Source organism: Rissa tridactyla, chromosome 1 (genome assembly GCF_028500815.1).
Source record: "Rissa tridactyla isolate bRisTri1 chromosome 1, bRisTri1.patW.cur.20221130, whole genome shotgun sequence".
NCBI classification, from domain to species: Eukaryota; Metazoa; Chordata; class Aves; order Charadriiformes; family Laridae; genus Rissa; species Rissa tridactyla.
This window is the reverse complement of record NC_071466.1, coordinates 64,816,856-64,836,051: the sequence shown is the minus strand read 5'-3', so window position 1 is coordinate 64,836,051 and position 19,196 is coordinate 64,816,856. Positions and strand designations below refer to the sequence as shown.

Genomic DNA, 19,196 nt, shown 5'->3' with positions numbered 1-19,196 from the left:
AGTATTTCATCCAAATAGTTTTTCAAAATTAAACAGGAATTAGGAATTCATAAAATACACATGCTAACTAGGAGTCACCAAGCCAAGCGGAAGCGCTGCACAGGGAGGTGCAGCTGTCGCCCCGCTAAAGCCAAGGTGCCCGAGTCAGCACTGCAAGGGTGGCATCTCCATCTATTTAGGAGACAAAAATTGGAGTCCTCTCCTGAGGGCAGTGCCTACAGTAGCCTTTGAAGAACTGAGAATGTCTCACCCCTTTTGAAACACAGCTGCCATGGGAGGGGGCGTGCTATGCAACACACAGGCAGCTAGAGCACCTGCCAAGTTTTGTGCTCGAGCTCTCAAGATTAGCCCTGTTTCTTTTCTCATGATTATTTAATAAAATTTACATCTCTATTCAACAGCTTGGTTTTGAATCCAAGTCAAATCGATGTCCCCCTTCCAGAGTACCAGAGTCATTAGGTTACAGCCATGTTGCCTTCTGCATCTGAACATGTCTATTTTGTGTTATCCACTTGGTTTCTGTGAAATCCACTTTGTTTCAACTGAGGAAGCAGAAGGGGACATAGCCCCTAACTCCCTTCCCACCTTCCTCCAGCCTAGACACTGGCCTGGTGATTAACATACTGTCATGGGAAGGAAGAGACATTGATATGAATGAGGACACACCTGAATCCAATTTTCTTGCTTGTCCAACTAGTCTAACCACTATGCTAACCACTGGATCATGAGCAACCTGGTTTTGAAAAAGTGTCCGTTCCTACTCTGGTTTGTTTTGTTTTTTTTTTTTTTTTAAAGGAATTATCCAAGTATTCACATTGGATCAGTCCCTCATGAGGCTCAGATGACACCTCAACTCATTTTTCATTAGCTTAAGCCCCTAGTTACGCATACCAAACACTACAATTGCTATGAAGTCTTTCAGATGAATCAGAATATGCCTACGGACTTAAAGTAGCTCCATGCAGGTGCTGAAGAAGGCTGGTTGGATTTTTACTACTGTCAGTCTTCAATGAACCAAGTCTTAGATCCAGATATGAATACTTATGTGTGATATTAAATCTGCATACTCCATACAGTATCAATTATTATTTAAAAAATATTCACTATGAGAAAAAGGCATATGAATCGTTATGGATACACAGCTTGCAGATCAGCATCTCAAGTTGTGATCAAAACTTACAATCACCACTCCTAATAGTATTTAAGAGCTTTTGTTTAGGACCTAAGTGGAGTAGGCAATGTGAACAAAGCAAGCGAATGAATGTTCCTTTTCCCTTCTTCCATGTAGAAAGCAGAAAGTAGTCCAAACATCAATAAAGCACTAAGTGGATTTACATAAAATAAAAATTGTAAGATGTCATCTGACATTGATAATTAATGTCATTTTAAAACAATTCCCATGCTGATCATGACTTGGCAATTTTATTTATTTTCTAAAATTAAATCTACATGGAAATGAACGTTGATATTGTTTTAAATTTATTTGATTATCATATATCCACTGAGTAGTCCCGATTTCTCAAGCTATGCGTTTTTTCCTGTCCAAATTACAAAACATTTTCAACAGCATTCTGTACAGTATTGTTCGTTTTCCAAGGATGTGATTATCATCTGAACATATGGACAAGTATTTTAGCTAATAACTATATTTATGTATACAATCTACCCAGCCTGTCTGTATAGGTACAACGTGAAAACCCTTTCCATGTATTTAATTTCTCATTGTGCAGGGTCTCCTCTCCGTTCTTTCACTTAAACTTTTTTTTCCCTTTTCAAAGGAGTCCTTTGCAGCAGCAGTTTTAATGACTTATTCTCTCAAGTTTTAGAAGATACTTCCCTTTCTGCTGATTGCTCTATGCTCCTGCCATGCCTTCCTCACAGCTGTTCTGCCAGTCTCCCAGATGCTTCATCTCCCCACCTCTGCAGTTTAGCAGCTCAGAACTCCATAGAGCTGCTAAAAAAGAAACAAAGCAGCTGACAGAAAAAGCATAAGCAGAACAAGCAACCTTGGCATTAGGTGTATAAAAAAGTGATTAAGTAATGCAACATCTACACCTGCATAGCTTCTGTGATGTATGTGACATGAATCACAGCACTGATTCATACTTTTAAAAAAAACCACCAAACCCTGTATACATAGTTTTTGACTTTGTAATAAACTCAGGCTGAAATAGCTACTTTGAAAGAACCAACACATTTAAACCACTTTTTTTTTCCCGTTTCAAAGAACTTAGCTCTTCTGTGCTACTCCTGCCCTTACTATTGTGAGCCAGACTATGCCAGGTGACAGTAAATTATATACCAAACGCCTTACCCAATTATGCTTTTGCTTGCTTTCTCTGCTTACCCTCCAGACTTCTTCCATTTTAGACCTATTACAAAGATCTTCCATCCAGCTGTGCCAAACTAACACAAACCAAAAATAATCCACCTTTAATTTCCCAAGATTCCTCTTGACCCAGCTAATGACAAAAGCAATGGTGGAAGTGAAAGCAGGTATGATCTGGAGATTATCAGAACACAGTATCTCCACAGGGCTACCCCCAAATGCCTACGGGTTGAGAAATTCCATGTGATGATAGTAGCCAAGGTAAAGAGGGGTGAGGTGCTTCAATTATACCACCATTTGGCTGTCAAATAAGGTGTTTTCCAACACTAAGGCAACTGTTTTAAGAAGCAAATTATGCATTTTAATATACTGAGATATATTAAAATGGAGAAAAATAATGCAAAAACACAAGAGTGCATAGAAATGAAGTATAGCTACCAAACCATGAATAAAATAACACACGGATTTACATGTGATTAAAACCTCAAAAATTCTAATATTATTTAATCCAGAAAAAATTACACAAGTTTAATAAAGTATTGAAAATTTGGAAAGGGAACTGACATGGGAAATGACCATCTTCTTTTTCAATTAACTGAAAACAAGAAATGAAATTATTTGATGAAACAAGGTTCTTAAATTTAGAATTTATTAAAACTTCCTTCTGGTACTGTAATTCCGTATCAATTATAATTACACCTGGGAGGGGGGAAAAACCCTCAATATTAATATTTTATTACTATTAAGCTGGGAAAAATACGGTGATAGGATTAAAAAAGTCTACTAATTTTCAAAGTGAAAAAGAAATCACAGACAGGAATGTTCTTCTACAAATTTGTCAGCCCTCAGGAATTTATTTTTTAAGAGGAAAAGGACTTTTTTCCAGAAGTACCAGAATTTAGTCATCATAAATAATAAAGCAAATGGACAAATGACCTTAACCTAGTATAAGCTATTAAAAATCTTGTGTTCTTATTAATTCAGTTTAAAAAAACCAAACTGAGATGGAGCAATACAATAATGAATTGGGGAAGAATATATTATTATACTACATTATATAGTTTTTTAATTCCACACATTCTATCATAATGAATTGTTCTCATAAAATATCGCATCTTGCATTTTATAGTTCTGATAAATCAGTATTACTAAACAGGAATAGAATTCTGCAGTTCAAAATGCTATTTCTTCAGACAACCATGGTGCTAAATATAGGTTCTGTTAATAGTGATTTACCAAGGAGAAAACTCAGCTTACAGTGAATATTTTAAAGACTCATTTATACTTATAACTGACTATAAAAAAAATTAGTGATGTCACTTCCCTCCCCCTACATTCCAGCTCAGGTTTGGTACCTCCAATATGGAACGTAGTACTAATAAAATTATGATAGAGCTTTTAAACAGAACCTGTTGCATCATATGAATTTAAAAGCTCCAGTACTCGATTGTAGCCAAGCTGCTCTTGAAATTATGCCAGCTAGAAACTCACCTACCCTGTCCAGACCTAAAAGGTCTGATTGTCAACTTCCTTAGCTTACCTGTTCCATGAACTTCCCCAGGGCTAGAGACAAACAAGTGTGCCCAGGGTCTGTAACTTTGGAATTCCTGCCATGCAGGTTTCACAGTGTCCATTACTCCGCTGCTACTCGCAAAGTGGTCTGTCAGAAAGATGCTTCAATTTTATTTATTTTTTTGTACTAATTAGAGTCTGAATTTCAAAATAAGAAAGTCGTCCTTCAAGAAAAATAAGACAAGTCAGTCAGAAAAAAATAATTAGATGAAAAGGCCTCGAGATGAGATTGGATTTTGTCCAGTGACTAAAGCAATGTTTTGCAAAACGTACTTAAACTTACTAAAAATGTAGACCTATTAAAAAAAAAAAGCAAACACAAACTGTGAAAGATATCAAGGAGCTAATTTCCACTGGAAGCAAAGAGCAGGCTTAACTAGCTTGCACCAGTTCACCCGAAATCAAGAATAACATCAGTAGCAAACTTTGTTATGGCAGAAAAAAACCAATTACATGGCAGAACTGGGATACAAACCTCATACAGAGATGCCTACTTAACCACTAATTCATACTCTCCACTCGATCTGAACCTGTGTCCTTTGCCTACATACCTGTTGTTAACAAAGGACAAAAACGCGCAAACCCACCCTAAATACAGCCACTATGCCACGTTACAGGTTAGATAAAGATACTGATCCCAGTGACTACGTGGTTCAACAGAAGACTCAGAAAAACTGATTTTCACAATTTATTGGGGGCTTTAGGTTTTTTTTCATAACTTCCTTAACGTGCAGTGACAGACTCCCTCTGTCCTCTACGTCAAAACAAACAAAAACCAATTAAAAAAATAAAATCAAAGCTTAAAAAAAAAGACTTCCAATTAAAGAAAAACATGGTAATTCCTCCTCTCTGCAGCACCGCGGCACTGGACGCGGGGTCGCCCACGCAGGCTGCAGCCCCGCGGACCGCGCACCGCCGGCAAAGGGGCCGAGGGGCACCCACCGGGCTCCTGCGGGCGGCCCTTGCGCGGCAAACGCGGGGAGAGCGGGGAAACACCCCCGGGCGGCTCTACACCCACCGGCCTGGCCCGGCGCGGCCCCTACGCCCCTTCCAAGGTAGCCTCCCAGGCTAGATATACCTCCACATGCCGAAAGCCCCCCTCCACACACCCACATACACCGGGGGGGGCGGGGGGGGCTCCAGCTGCTGCCCTTACCGCGGCCGGGCCGAGGCGTGACCGGCCCCGCTGCACCAACGGCAAACAGGCCACCAGCGCGACTAGTATAAGGCCACTGCCGGGGTCGCCGGGGACCGGGGCAACCCCCGGCACACCGGTTACCCCCCTCCCCCCGCCGCGAAACACCCAACCCCAGCGCCCTCAGCCCCCTCCAGCGCCAAATAACCTCCCCAAAACTGCTCCAGCAGCAGCGGCGACCACTGCGCGCATGCGCGGCGCAGGAGCGCTGTCTGCCGGGGTTCCCTCCTCGGGCGCCGCTTGCCATTGGTTGCCGAAAGTTACCGAGTGCTTTCGTGCACCTGCGGAGCGACGCCGAAAAGGGGGGGGGGGGGGGGAGCAAACGGCTCTATCCGCGGCGCAGTGCATTGTGGGGCGGAAGAGGAGAGTCACCGCTCTGCTGGGGCCGCCATCTTGCCTGCGTCCGGATTCGCTCCCGCTTTCGCGGCCTGCTCCTTCTCCTCGCAGCGCAAAGCAGGGGAAAGGGAGAGGACGAGGGGCCCGCCCGGGCGGCGCCGATGCGTGCAGAGCCTCCTCGCACCTCTCTTGGGCGCCGCTAGCGAAGGGGGCGGGGGGTGGTCGGGCGGTCGCCGGCGCGGCCTCTCCTCTCCTTTGCCGGGATGGGCCGGTCCCGCAGCCGGAGCTCGTCCCGCTCCAAACACACCAAGAGCTCCAAGCACAACAAGAAGAACCGGAGCCGATCGCGGTCCCGCTCCCGGGAGAAGGAGCGGGCGCGGAAGCGCTCCAAGTCCCGGGAGAGCAAGCGGAACCGTCGCCGGGAGTCCCGGTCCCGCTCCCGCTCCAACACGGCCCCCTCCTCCCGCCGCGACCGGGAGCGGGAGCGCGATCGCGCCTCCTCCCCGCCCGACCGCATCGACATCTTCGGGCGCACGGTGAGCAAGCGCAGCAGCCTGGACGAGAAGCAGAAGCGGGAGGAGGAGGAGAAAAAAGCGGAGTTCGAGCGGCAGCGGAAAATGTGAGCCCCAGGGCTGGGCTGGGGGCGGGGGGGGGGGGTGGTGTGCTGAGGGGAGGGGGGAGGGAAGGAGGTGCTCTGTGCCCTGCTGCCTTCCTCCTCCCGGCGGGGGCCGTCTGCCGCCGGGGTACAAGCGTTGAGGCGCTCGCTGAGGCCTGGCTTCTGTCTCTTTTCCTGCCATCCTTCCCTTTTTTAACGCCCGGCTCCCTCAGGTGCGTTGGGAGCCGCCTGCCCGGGCTGCCTCCCCGCCCGCTGGCTCCGCTCGCCGCCCGCCCGCCGTTGCTCTCCGGCGCTGCTCGGAAACTTCCCTCTGTAGAGGAGGCCTCCGCGGCCCGGAGGCTTTGTGCTGCGCTGCCACACTGCCTGCCCCTCCCCTCCCGTGCCTGGAGCTTATTATGCGTCGAGCGGAGGCATCTGGAGTTGCTCGATTTAGGGTTTTAAGGAATACTATGCAACGATTATATTAACACTGGGATTTTGAGTTGTTTTTTTTTTTTTAATTTCTTGCCAAATTGAGGTAGCGAGATTCGGTGACTTGTTTCATTTAAAACGTTTTTGAGTTCTCGTTGTGGGGAACGTGGTTATTTATGAGGTCTACAGAGAGAGATAAATTCTGTTTCGGCAGTCTGGTCTAGTGGGAGGTATCCCTGCCTGGCATGGGGATTGGAACTACATGATCTTTTAAGGTTCCTTCCAACCCAAACCATTCTATGATTCGATTTTAATGAACGTTGAATGTGCATTAAGATGTTTTGGCAATATTGTTAAGTGAGGAAAGAGACCTTTAGGCAGGAGAGATAACAACAGTGTTAACAGTTGTGATATAGTGATTCTTGATCCTTGAATGGTACCCTTGCTCATTGGACCACTGAATCCAGAAATAGCACCTGGTTCTATGTGTGAAGCCAAGTGGTTCTGTTAATTCTCAGGGGGAGCTTTGAATTTTTTTCAGCGATATTGTTCTAACGAAATTTTAATCATCATCCTGAGTTGTCACTTTCATTTTTGTTTCTCAGTAGTCTCCTTTGCTAACTTCAGAATTTGACAGCAATGTCATTGAAAACTTGTATAGTAACACAAACACGCATGAAAATGTTGAAGCTTTTTGAGTTTATAGTTTTATTCAGTACCTGAATTAATAAAAATATTCCGTGCATATCTGGCATGAAGGATTGAAATGCGTTGAACAATTTGAGAATACAATGAATAGTTTATCTTACTATTCTGGGCTATTTTAGTTCATATGTATTGTTTTAAATATTATGTAAATGGATTTAAAGATTGAAGAGAGAGAATGTTACCCAAATAAGAAAATAAATATTACTTAACTTCAAATTTTAAGTGGTGTTAGTCCTAGTGGAGAATTTTATGGTTAGTCTGTGTCTAGGTTTTAAAAGTTGAAAGAGGGAATCTGTTCAAGTGCCTGTGGAAAATGAAGTGTTTATAATTAACCTTTAAATAATACCTCTAAAATAGTTGATCACTTTTTTGTTGTGGAGTGCTCAAATGTTAGATGTAGCAACATGTATAGAAAACTTACTGTGGAAAATAGAGTTGAAATATAAGTTAGCTTTGAAATTTTAAAACACTGATGAAGTCTGTATACAAGCAATATGGCATTTGAGTGATTTGCAACAGAACAGTAAACTTTTGAGGGAGAAACAATATTGGAAAAGATTTGGTATAGAATTTTGGTGCTTCTAGAATACGCTTTAAATTTCAAAAAGAAAAAGCAGTAAAACTGAATAGACTAGAAGGCTATGGTGTTGGAGTAAACCATCTGTAAATTGTGTTATACATGTTGGTATATACTTACGTTAGTGAAGGAAAGAAACTCTTGTTTACTGAATTAACTAGATTGAAAGTGACTTTTTCTTCTTGTGTCTATTCAAATCTTAATACGTGGCCTAACTTCTGCTTCTTTCTATAATGCTATTTTTCTATAAAGGCCTTGCAAATGTGACATTTTTTTCGCCAGAAATCTGCTGAAACGTAAGCAGTTTGTTTTCTGCAGATTTTCTAAAATCAATCTTTAAGAAGTAAATGGAGCATACTAAAAATATTTTTACATTAATGACTTACCTGTTTCTCTGAAGTCATGGCTCAGTAGGTCAGGATGATAAGCTTATACTTTTTTATAAAATACTGTAAGTTCATGCAATTTAAAAAAAAAAAAACAAAAAACAACCAACCAACCAAGGAGTAGTTGGTATAAACTATAGACTAAATCAGAATAAATTGAGATTTATTCATCTGTTTAGAATTTGATTTTTCTTGATAAACTCAAAGCTGTTCTTTGGAAGTATGTGATCTTTATCCATAGGCACAAGGTAGTCTTACAAATGAACTTTGAGAATAAATGTTTTACTTTATTCTATTTCACTTCTTTCTATTTCTAGTGTTTCAAGAAATGTGGATGCTTACATTGAACAGTTATTATATCTTTGTAATACTGTCATTGCCTATGAATGTGAAAAGATATATTTGTTTGGTTTAATTACATTTGAATGGAATTTGTTGGGGTGAGAAGAATTAAACGGGTGCAGGCACAGTGTTTAATTGGAGTACCTGTCAGTTGCTGAGGATATTTGAAAATTTCAGACATGAGTGTCAGGGTTTGGGTTTTTTTGTAACTATGTACTATCTTTATTCAGTTATCTAACTTTTATTCTAGATTTCCGTCATGTTAAACGTAAAGCTAAAATAGTTGAATAAAACATGCGAATTTGAGCTTTCTGAAAAATTACTCCTGTAGGACAGCCACTTATGTATGTTAAGCTGTATCAGTACAGGAAGGTGAGAGTACTTGCTCCTAAATAGATACTCATAAAAGGGATGAAAAACTTTTAAAATTAAAAGGTTATTTAGTATATAAAGGGTGTTCAAAAATTTGTTTTTAAACTTTTGACCCCTCTTCTACCTTTCATCCAAAAAGGATTGTAGGTAGTAGTGGCTTGGCAGAGACATGCTACCAGAATGGGGTTGATGCGTTTTTCTGGATGATGGTAGTCTTGTTTTTTTGTTTTTCTAGACAGAAGTTACCTCAAGGTATTTTGTGTTGCTTTAGGAAAAGTGAATGCTGGCTTAATGTGCCACTGGATAAGTTTGCTATCTTTTGAGGAACATAAGAATAAAATTTGTCTTCTGGGGCTGAATGTTTAAGTTGGGGGTACCAAAACTTTTTACTGAAGGAGACGGACTACCCATTTGTTTTGGCACACTTTTGAAAGGAAGATATATGAACAGGGAGAATTTGGGAGCCTTTCACCTCTGTGTTTCACGTGTTTATCTAGATTAGTAATCTTTATTATATCCTGTTGCATGTTTGCAAATTGTACACTAGGAAGACTAAAAGTTTGTAAACCTGTAACACTTTTTTCCCTTTTTTAAAGGTTGTTTTTATGTCTCTCAATATAAATAACATTTATCTCTCAAGATAAATAAATAAATGCAAACATTATGAAAATGACATGATAGTAGGATATTACAACAGTAGTAGTTGTTCTAAATCATGGGTTTCTGGTGCTGACAGACCAGAAGTTAAGTTTATAAGATTGAACTTTCATTTTAAGTATTCTGTGAAGTACAATTTCAAGGCTAAAATAACAACTTTCTCCTCAAAGCCCATAATGATTCTAAATAAGCAATATTATATGAAACATAGCTATACAGTATTCATTTTTGTTGGCCTTTCGATATCTAATTGCCATGTTGTACTAGTGATTACTACCCAGAAGAATTTTTTTCTTCCTTTTGTAATAAACTTGCAAATTGATCTAATCTTTTTGTGTCCTTTTTAATGAAAACTTACAACAGCGATCAGGCTGAGTGATAATGCTGTTACTGCTAAACAAAATAAAGACAAAAAGACATTTGAAAATACTTCCAAAATTAAGAACATGGAAAACTGTAAAGGTTGCAAGGATTTATTTAGTGCTTGGTATTGGTATTTTTATTGATAATTACTGTAGAAAAAGAGTGCTGCAATAAGTAACCTAAGAAGAGGTGAGGTATTTGAAATTTGATGAGGTAAATGATTGAATAACTAGATTACAGATACAACACTTGGAATTCTTGTTTAAAATATTCAAAATGCAAATTTAATTGCTTCTGTCTTCTATTTTAGTTATTAAAGATTAGTAATCTGAGGTGGTGGATTTAAGACAGGATTTTACAAGATGTGGCTTAAAATGGAGACCATTTAGATTCCTGAAGGATGGCCAAAGTTGGGTGGGGTCTTTTACTTTTTTTCTTTTCTTTCGCCCCCCTAAAAATGTTCGGGAAGTAGTATGATAAGCCGTTTTCTTAAGCTTAGTGTCTTGAGATATGGAGAGATGCTAAATATGGCATGGTCTGAATGGGTTCCCTGTGGTAGGAACACTGATTGCCTGAATATTCACTTTCCTTAGATGTAGCGCAAAACATTCTTTAAATATATAATCTGTGTCTGTAAGGTATAAAACTTTATAAAAGTGATTCAGTAGTGTGGCTGATGCTGTGTTTTTGAAAGACTGTTTCAGTGCAACCATTTTTTATTGATTAAAAAGTAATCCTGCTGTTTGCATTTTGTAGTCGTCAACAAGAAATTGAAGAGAAACTCATAGAGGAAGAAACTGCTCGAAGAGTGGAAGAGCTTGTGGCTAAACGTGTAGAAGAAGAGTTGGAGAAAAGGAAGGATGAGATTGAGCGAGAGGTTCTCCGCAGGGTGGAGGAGGCTAAGCGCATCATGGAAAAACAGTTGCTCGAAGAACTCGAGCGACAGCGACAAGCTGAACTTGCAGCACAAAAAGCCAGAGAGGTAACGCTCGGTCGTTTGGAAAGTAGAGACAGTCCATGGCAAAACTTTCAGTGTTGGTTTGTGCCTCCTGTTCGGTTCAGAAAGAGATGGAATACAGCAAATCTAATTCCCTTCTCATATAAACTTGCATTGCTGCGAAACTTAATTTCTAGCCTATTCAGAGGAGCTCACTGATACTTAAACAGTTATTCTCCTAAAACCTGAACAAGGATACTTGATTTTTAATGGAACTGACCTACATATTTCAGAATTGTTTGAAACTTTTGCCATGGCTGCAGGATTTATCAGCGGTCCTTTCATTTTTGGGGAAGGGTATTGAAAATCTGTAATTATGTATCCTTCATTTGTTTCATTTTATTTACCTAGACTGTAAGAGGCTTTTGCCTTCAGTCAGGCAAAAAGCAGGGTCCAGCAGTGAGCTGCAGTACCTGTCTTTAACAAATAGGTTTCTTACTCTTCATTTAAAATGAACATTTTCCTTGAGCATACATTGGACTAATTCTGGGACTTCGAGCATAAGCCCATCCACGTCTTCATGAAGGATCTATGTCCAAATCATTATATCCATTTTTAATAACTACTAACAACTACTTTTTTTTCCCTAGAAGTTATAAAAGAGCAGGTTGCCCTTGTCTGAAGTCAAGCTGAACATGTGACTTGGGTTTTTGGTTTTGTTTTTTTTTTTTAATCAGCAGCTGGAGCAGAAGCTGAAAATGTCTTTCTGTGAGACAGTAATTTGCTACTACAGGCTTTGATGCCTGCCTGCACCAATCATTCCAGGATCCAGAAATTTCAAGACAAACTTTAAACCATAAAGGAAATTTGTGCTGAATAGTCATAAGTCTCAAATGTCTTTTTCACTCTGTACCTCCTACACAGTTTATTTCAAATTAATATTTTGATTGGCTTACAAAAGGAAAGACAGTAGCAATGAAGCTTTCCCCTTCATACTAAATGTGACTTGTCTGTCACATAATATCTTTAAATTAAAAGAAAAAAAAAAAACAGAACACTGAGTTCCAACAAATATTAAGCATATTAAATTACACTCGTTTTGCAAATTCAAACCTTGACTATGTAAGAATTGAAGTTGAATTTAGATGTCTATAGTCAGCAAATGCTTCATGTACAGACGTCTTCATTTGATCAGATGGATGACTTTTTTTTTTTTTAACAAAAGTACTTTTGCCGTTGTCAATGTGATGTGAAGAAGTCCCATTGGTTCTTTATAATGCAGAATAAACTTCCATGCCTGGAGTGAAGTGTGCTAGCTAGTAGCTGGTTACTAGTCATAGTAAGAAGTTTTCTCTTCGTATGCTTGCTTTGTTCGTATTAACTTTTTTTTCTTACACAGACACAAACCTCTGGCTAACTTTAAATCTTCCAAATACTAAAATAATTCGGATCTATATTACGTGAACTGAAACACCTCAAAAACTTTCACGCAGTCTTCATATTTATGAGTTGCATAACAGAGTTCCATAAAATTCACCAAGAAAACAACAATTACAAGGCTTTATTTCCTGATCTTGCCTTCCCTGGACTCCTGAATTCCAAGTTCAGACTGCAAATGACAGTTTCAGCTGTCTTAAAATTGTCAAAATATTGAATGTTAAGTCCATTCTCCCAATGAAAGAAGCCCATAGCTCCATGAAGTATGGATTACCATTTGTATTTTTCACTAACAGTAAATGTATTTTTCTTATTAATTGTTTGCCTTAGGAATGATTTACATATTTTTGTTCCTTCTTATCATAAACATCTGCATTCCTCAGCTCAGCCTTCCTTGTATGTTGTTTCTTTATAAATGGTTGAGCTGCTGATGCAGGTATTGCCAAGCTAACAGTACAAATCATTTTAAAGAGGAAGCTGGCGCGTATGGCAGCCGAGGAGCACACTCTGCAGGACACTGGACAAGACAGTAAATATTCAACTTTTAATGCTGATTAAAGGAGTATAGGTAAAGAAATACGTAGGTATACTTAATTGGTGAGACAAACTATTCACTTTATTTATATTTTCTATATTACTTTTTAATTTGGTAAATACTATCCAGTTTTTGTAGTTGTCCTTGTTGATTTGTGTGATATTAAAATTCTAGTAATAAATTGTCAGGATTCTATGATTAGGGAGGGTTTAGTCGGTTGCTGTTTGGACTGGGCGGGATGACTTAGATTGAGTACTAGAAATCAGATTTAGTGGCTGCGCAATTTACCGTTGTGAGACAAAATTGGTGGCTGTAAAGCTGCCACTTTAAGTCAGTTCACAAAAGAATTCTGAGAAAGATTAGTGAACATGCATAAATGAGTATTTTACTTTACTAACATCTTGCCCTGTCCTCCCCTTTAGGAAGAAGAGCGTGCAAAGCGTGAGGAACTAGAGCGAATACTGGAAGAGAATAATCGAAAAATTGCAGAAGCACAGGCTAAACTGGTATGTGAAGATGTAGTTAACAGTTCTGTAGAGGAGTACAGGTCTCTCTGCCTGATTTGCAACACAATTAAAATAAGCAAATCGACTCTTTCTAGAATTTATCTTGTCTGTTGACGTTTATGTCAGTAGCGTTGCTCTCCTTTCCTCAAGCATAAGAGACCAGATCCTTAGCAGTAACACTAGTCTGAAAAAATTGTTCAGGTGCAGTTAATTTAGAGAAAGATAGCTGCTTTCAGAAATTGAAAAGTGTGTTTTTAACAGTATCTCACAGGGAAGGTTGAAGTAAGTTTGCAAACATGTTCAGCTTCTAGAACAGAAGTGACTAATTCTGTTTTGTTGAGCAGGACAAGTACAAACTGGATTTGAGGCTCGTATCATGGTGATGTAGAAGTGCTGAAAGGGACTTTCAGCATACACTTAAGATGTCTCAGTTATGAAAGTCTAGTTTATGTTGGTCTCCAAGCCTACTTAAGCAGGTGCCTGCCTCATAAGAACATTCAGTATGATTTAGCTGATTCTAATCAATTGATGATAAGCTAAACTAAGCTTCTTCTGAATCCTGATTGAAATCTATTGGTTTCAATTATCCAAGTAATTACACCTTTTTCAGGTAAAGATGATGCTTCTTAAAAATGTTTGCTTGAACTACATCTGCTGTAGAGCTCTTTCTCTTTTACTCCTTTCCCAACCTCTTATGCTGGAAACAGGACAAATAGAAAATTTAAGGTATTAACTGACATAATGAACACCTTTAGGAAGACACCATTGGAGGAGCTGTAAGAACCATAAGACAGTGTAAGGATTGATTTGTTAGAAATCAAGTAAAGATGGTTTTGAATTAGGAGAGGTTTTTAGATGGGTTTTGGAGTGGGGAGGACCTGTGAAGGTCTGTTACTTCATTAAATTGTGCCTTCATCTGACACGTGTCAGGGGAATTTATATATACACTGACTTCCTTAATTAAAACGTAACATGTTGTTTGCAAAGCAATGCTGAAAAACATTGCACTCAAGACTTTGATACACTAGCTGTAGAAAATATTCAGTCTTTCTTCTAAACTTAGCTCAAATAACCATTTTATAAATAGTTTCACTGAAACTAACTATGGTGTCTAGCTCAGGTAGAACTGCTTACATACCTATGCAGGATTAGACCTGTTTGGAAGTTAATAGGGACTTGTAAATTGCTTTTATGACTACAAAATATGCTGGCCTAAATTCTACCATTTTCATATATAGGCTGAAGAACAATTGAAAATTGTTGAAGAACAAAGAAAGATTCATGAGGAGAGGATGAAACTAGAACAAGAGAGACAACGTCAGCAAAAGGAAGAGCAAAAAATTATCCTGGGCAAAGGGAAGTCTAGGCCAAAACTGTCCTTCTCACTAAAGAGCCAGGATTAAATTGCAACTCTGAACTCTTAAAAGAAAAAAAAGAAACAAACAAAAAAACAACAAAAAAAGGAAAACAAACAAAAAAACTTTGTATGGTAGCTTCATGTTGAAGTGGTTTTTTTTTCTCTCAATTTTTTTTTTTTGTCTTTTTTGAAAGTCTGGAAAGTTAGCTTGTTCTAATAGGGGCTGTGCTCTGCAATTCTTAATTTTTTTTAAACTTCCATTACGTTAAACCCTTATCAGATCATTGTTGCCTTTTAGAGGGTAATCTGTTCTCATCAATTTTGTTTCTGTATTAGTGGCCTGAAGCAGATCAGGTCAGTTTATGAATTGTGGATGATCTGATAAGGTTTTACTGACCTACGCATCAGAGTTTGACTCTGATAATTGACAGAACTTTATACTGGGTATTGCTGACTTTTAATTTTTTTTTTTTTTTAAAAAGTCAGTAAATACATGAGTAAATTGCCATAGTATTACTGGACCTCTGTGGTTTATTGTTAAATCAGTGTCCTATGATACTGTCCCATTGTTGCTCTTGATGTTCCTGATACAGGTAAGGAAATAGTTTGTCACTTCTGCTATGAATACATAGAGAGAGTTCAGTATTGTCTCTGTTAGATTTGTTTTTATTACATTGACAGCATTCAACCAGCGTTCCCCATTGTGTAAATAAACCAATTTGCTGAATAAAGTGAAAGTCTTAAATTCATATGTTTAAGTAAATTTTTTTAGTACACTTCTATAAACAGCTATAAGAGTGACAATTCACATTACTAAATTCAAGACTATAGTGGTATTTTTTTCCTTAATTTTGCTTTTAACTATTGTGGCTTCTCATATGCAAAATTACACATGGTAAAAAAATCCCTGCAGTTGTGAATGTTTTTGATGGCTGCTGCTGTTTTCATGAATGTTGGTTTTTATTCTGACAGAGACTTATTTCAGCTGTAGTATCATGTTTAAACAGCTGTTTGGCTTACTGCACCCAAACCAATACCTCGATATCTAATCCCTTTCAGTTCACCTCATAATATACTATATTGTATCAGTTAAAGTCATTACCATATAATGAATCTGATGGATCCTAAAGGATTTAAAAATGGAAGTTTTTTTCCCCAAAGGACTGGACCGGCTAGCATACTCGAAGTGAAAAACAGAAAGTGAGATTCTGTCTAAATATATTGTTTTAACCAGAAAGCAACTGTTATACAGATCATGAATGTTATCCATTTATATATACAGGTTTTATTTTGAAAAAATGAAACTACAGATTGAAAACTATATATAAAGTCCCCTTTTTGTATATAATTCTCCTGCCAAAACCTGGATTACTGTAGCTTGTCCAGTTCTAAAACTTTCTTTTTCCTGTCGGTATGCAACATCTGTAGTAACCGTAAAAAGAAAGTTGCCAGTAGTTGCCTGAGCATTTGAATGTCACTGGACAAAGTTGGAAATAATTACTGATATTCCCAAAGGATCTATTTCTGTAGATTTGGCAAATTAAATGTGGGAGCAAGTTGAGTCTGCCACTGAAAGCAGTATTCAACGTGCTTTGTATGAAACCTGGGCTTGGGGGCAGACTTCTGTGTATCGCTTTGTCCAGTATGTCAAGAAAAATGTGAAGACAGTAAAATACCTACCTAAGTAAATTACTGTACTTAAATTTGTCTATATATTGTATTACAAAAGAAGGTTGAAGGTTGCTTAATGCATAAAAACAAAAGCTGAAGCCAAATAAATCATGTATATGACCTGTTGGCAGGAGCAGGTTGTATTTAAAGCTCAACTGATACCTGTATTTCTAAAACAGAAAACGTCCCCTGTTCCCTTATGAGAAACAAGCTATTAAAAGTCAATACTCAAAACAGACCTATGCATTTTTGTTTCCTCTCCTCTTCCAAGAGCAAGAAGCTAAGTTCTCATATGTGCAGCTGTGGTATCAAACATTTTGTTCTCCGTCACTAATTTGCTGCTAAATAGCAGCGTTTGTTCTTTACGGTTAACATTGCATAGGCTTAGTCTTTGAGAGGTTATTTTCAATCACACCTTTAGGACTACTGTGTGGACAAAATGTCCAATCACAATTAGATTGCCCTTTCTGCCGTTCCGTACCTTCGTACCTGTGTTTCCTTCCCCCTGCTGTCAAAGAAGGAAAAACAGCTACATATTTCCTTTTTGTTGTTGTTTGGGCAGAAGTTCAGTTGGTAGAAACCACTGTCTCTTTACTGTCCTAAAGCATTCTGAACTTGTTAGATAGTTTTCTGTGGACCTGGTACGGCACATTTGCATTATTCTGGGGTTTTCTTCTTAAAATTACTGTAGGACTTCAGGGATACTGTTTATTTCTAGGAAAATAAAGAGGTGCACACAGATTGGGAGGGGCGTAAATTGACATTGGATGATAAGAACTTGTGATGTTACATTGCCTTAAGACTCGATACCCATGTGATGCAAAGCAGGTTAGAATATAGAGTGACAGTTAGGTAGTGATTAAACTGAGTATGAGCTGTGCGGGTGGGTCTGCGTGAGGGCATTAACCTACCTAGAGAAATTCCTGTTAGAAATCATGTTGGGAGTTTAATTTTTATTTCACTACAGTTTGAAGTTTCAACTGCAAATTTTGGTTAGACAATTTTTGGTTCTGTTTTTTGTGTTTTGTTTTGGGGTGTTTTGGGTTGTGTTTTTTTTTGGGGGGGTGGGGTGGGGGGTGGTCCTGCCCTTCCCCCCATGGAGTCGTCGTTTTGTTGCCACATGCCCTGAGCGATCTTCACTTCCCTTATATGATGACAGAAGAGATCTTGAGTTTTCCCAACCCCTGATCATAAACATCCTGGAGAATTATTTTAATACCAAACGCTGCATCTACTGGGCAGAGGCAGGAGAGAGTGGAAGGCCTTGGAGCAGTGTCCTAGCAGCGTGCTGTTACTTTGTAGATTTGTTGAACTGCCCTTTGAACTTCCCATGTTCATCGCCATCATTTTTCCAAGCGCAAGTGGAAAGCTGACTGCTGTGAAATGTATTGGAGGGCTGGTGTCCTTGAAGCTTAGCAAAGCAGAGACAGTGAGGCTGGTGAGATGTCTAAGCTGCCAAGCAACTGCGTACCTGCATGTAGACAGATGTGTCGGTATTGCCTTACTAAAGTATCAATACTTCATCCGTTCCTATCTTGTCTTGAAAAAGAAGGATCTATTTTCATTGTCTCTCCTTTTCTCTTAAGCTGTGTGCCACCTCGTACACCTCACCCTATTGCCCTTGCTGACTTGAAGATTGTAAACCCCTCTTTTTCATGCTACTAACGTGCCCTTGTATGATTTTTTGAGTTTCTGTGCCGTTTTTTGCATGTACACCAAATATGAAGGTGTTAGTTGTGGTTCACTCTTAACTGCATGAAGTATCTCGTTAAACGTTTTCAGAGTATTTGAGGATGTGTTGTCCCTTTGGCAAGCAGGAGGAAAATTATTAGCTCTGTTACTGTAGGGTCTCGGCGCAGTGCAAGTTCAGGTAAAATTCAGGTTGATAATGACTTTTTGGTTTGCGTGGCAGAGGTGATTTATTTCAGGAGGGAGCTGTGGGAGCTGCCTGTGTGCCTGAGGCTCATTCCAAGGCAGGAGGATATGGTCGAAGTGCCGGGGCTGGTATGGTTTCGGACCAACAGGCCAGTCCAGCTGGAGCTGAACCATGACTTTCACGCATCTCTGCTCTGTTTTCATGCCAGTACCACTAAATGCGTGCATTTCAGGGCTATCCCCCTCTCCCCGTCCCACTGTTTTGTTAGCCACCTGCGCAAGGGGGCATAAACCCTTGCAAAAGGCTGGTCATGTAGCAGGGGTTTGATCCCAGGTCATGTTTCCCACCCCCCATATCTCATTGCGGACCACCAATTAATGGAATAATTTTTGTTTTCACGGAGTGATACTGAGAATTGGTATAAAAATGAGTCAAACGGCGAATTAAAATGCGTGGTTAGGATGTACCAACTTCTTTTCTGATTTTTATTACGAGGCTGCTTGAATTCTATGGCTGTGCTCAGGAGGAGCCAAGCTCATTTTCTAAGAAGCGATGGTTAACCAAAATTGCCGTTACAAAACAGACACGGAGAAGACAAATGAACATCTAGATAGATACTCTACTGTAAGTGCAGAAAGTGCATTGTTATAGTGTGAATGATATTTTAGGAGCTGTTTCAAGTATCCAGCACACTTGGCCTTTTGTACAAACAATAAACTACCCATTTGAATCAGTGTGCATGAATCACGCAATAATTATTAAATGATTTTTATTAAATTTAGCAATAACTGTATCTATGGAGTTATCTCTTTTCGGCTTCCAAAATTGGTAAATTTTCAAGTAATGATGAATGACAGGGAGCTTTTCCACTGAATAAAAAATTTCATGTCTCCTATATTCTTGCTCCCCAATGTTTAGACTGATGTTTAAAAGAGAATCGGGGATTGTGGGCCCAATCCTGATCCCATTGAAATTAACTGCCTTTTTGTTAGAGATTTCGTAGGGTCAGAGCC

At 39.3% G+C, this 19,196-nt stretch overlaps 1 protein-coding gene across 2 annotated transcripts; it reads left to right on the top strand.

Annotated features, from left to right (window-relative positions):
• The first annotated feature begins 5,430 nt into the window (after positions 1 to 5,430).
• ARGLU1 (arginine and glutamate rich 1) lies at positions 5,431 to 15,385 on the top strand. Of its 2 annotated transcripts, XM_054211367.1 has the most exons (4): positions 5,433 to 6,051; positions 10,621 to 10,846; positions 13,196 to 13,279; positions 14,518 to 15,385. In XM_054211367.1, exons 1-4 carry the CDS (start codon positions 5,696 to 5,698, stop codon positions 14,680 to 14,682), a joined length of 831 nt encoding a protein of 276 aa, XP_054067342.1. In that variant the 5' UTR covers positions 5,433 to 5,695; the 3' UTR covers positions 14,683 to 15,385. The 2 variants fall into 2 exon arrangements, with proteins under 2 accessions (XP_054067351.1, XP_054067342.1); XM_054211376.1 differs by lacking the exon at positions 14,518 to 15,385 and having other exon boundaries at positions 5,431 to 6,051; positions 12,710 to 13,278.
• The last annotated feature ends 3,811 nt before the right edge of the window (positions 15,386 to 19,196 follow it).

Excerpts from the sequence above, each read along its gene's own strand:
- ARGLU1 (XM_054211367.1), top strand. The coding sequence starts at position 5,696 with ATGGGCCGGTCCCGCAGCCGGAGCTCGTCCCGCTCCAAACACACCAAG. Across the intron at positions 6,052-10,620 it reads TTCGAGCGGCAGCGGAAAAT|TCGTCAACAAGAAATTGAAG; the intron begins GTGAGCCCCAGG and ends TGCATTTTGTAG. Across the intron at positions 10,847-13,195 it reads CAGCACAAAAAGCCAGAGAG|GAAGAAGAGCGTGCAAAGCG; the intron begins GTAACGCTCGGT and ends CCTCCCCTTTAG.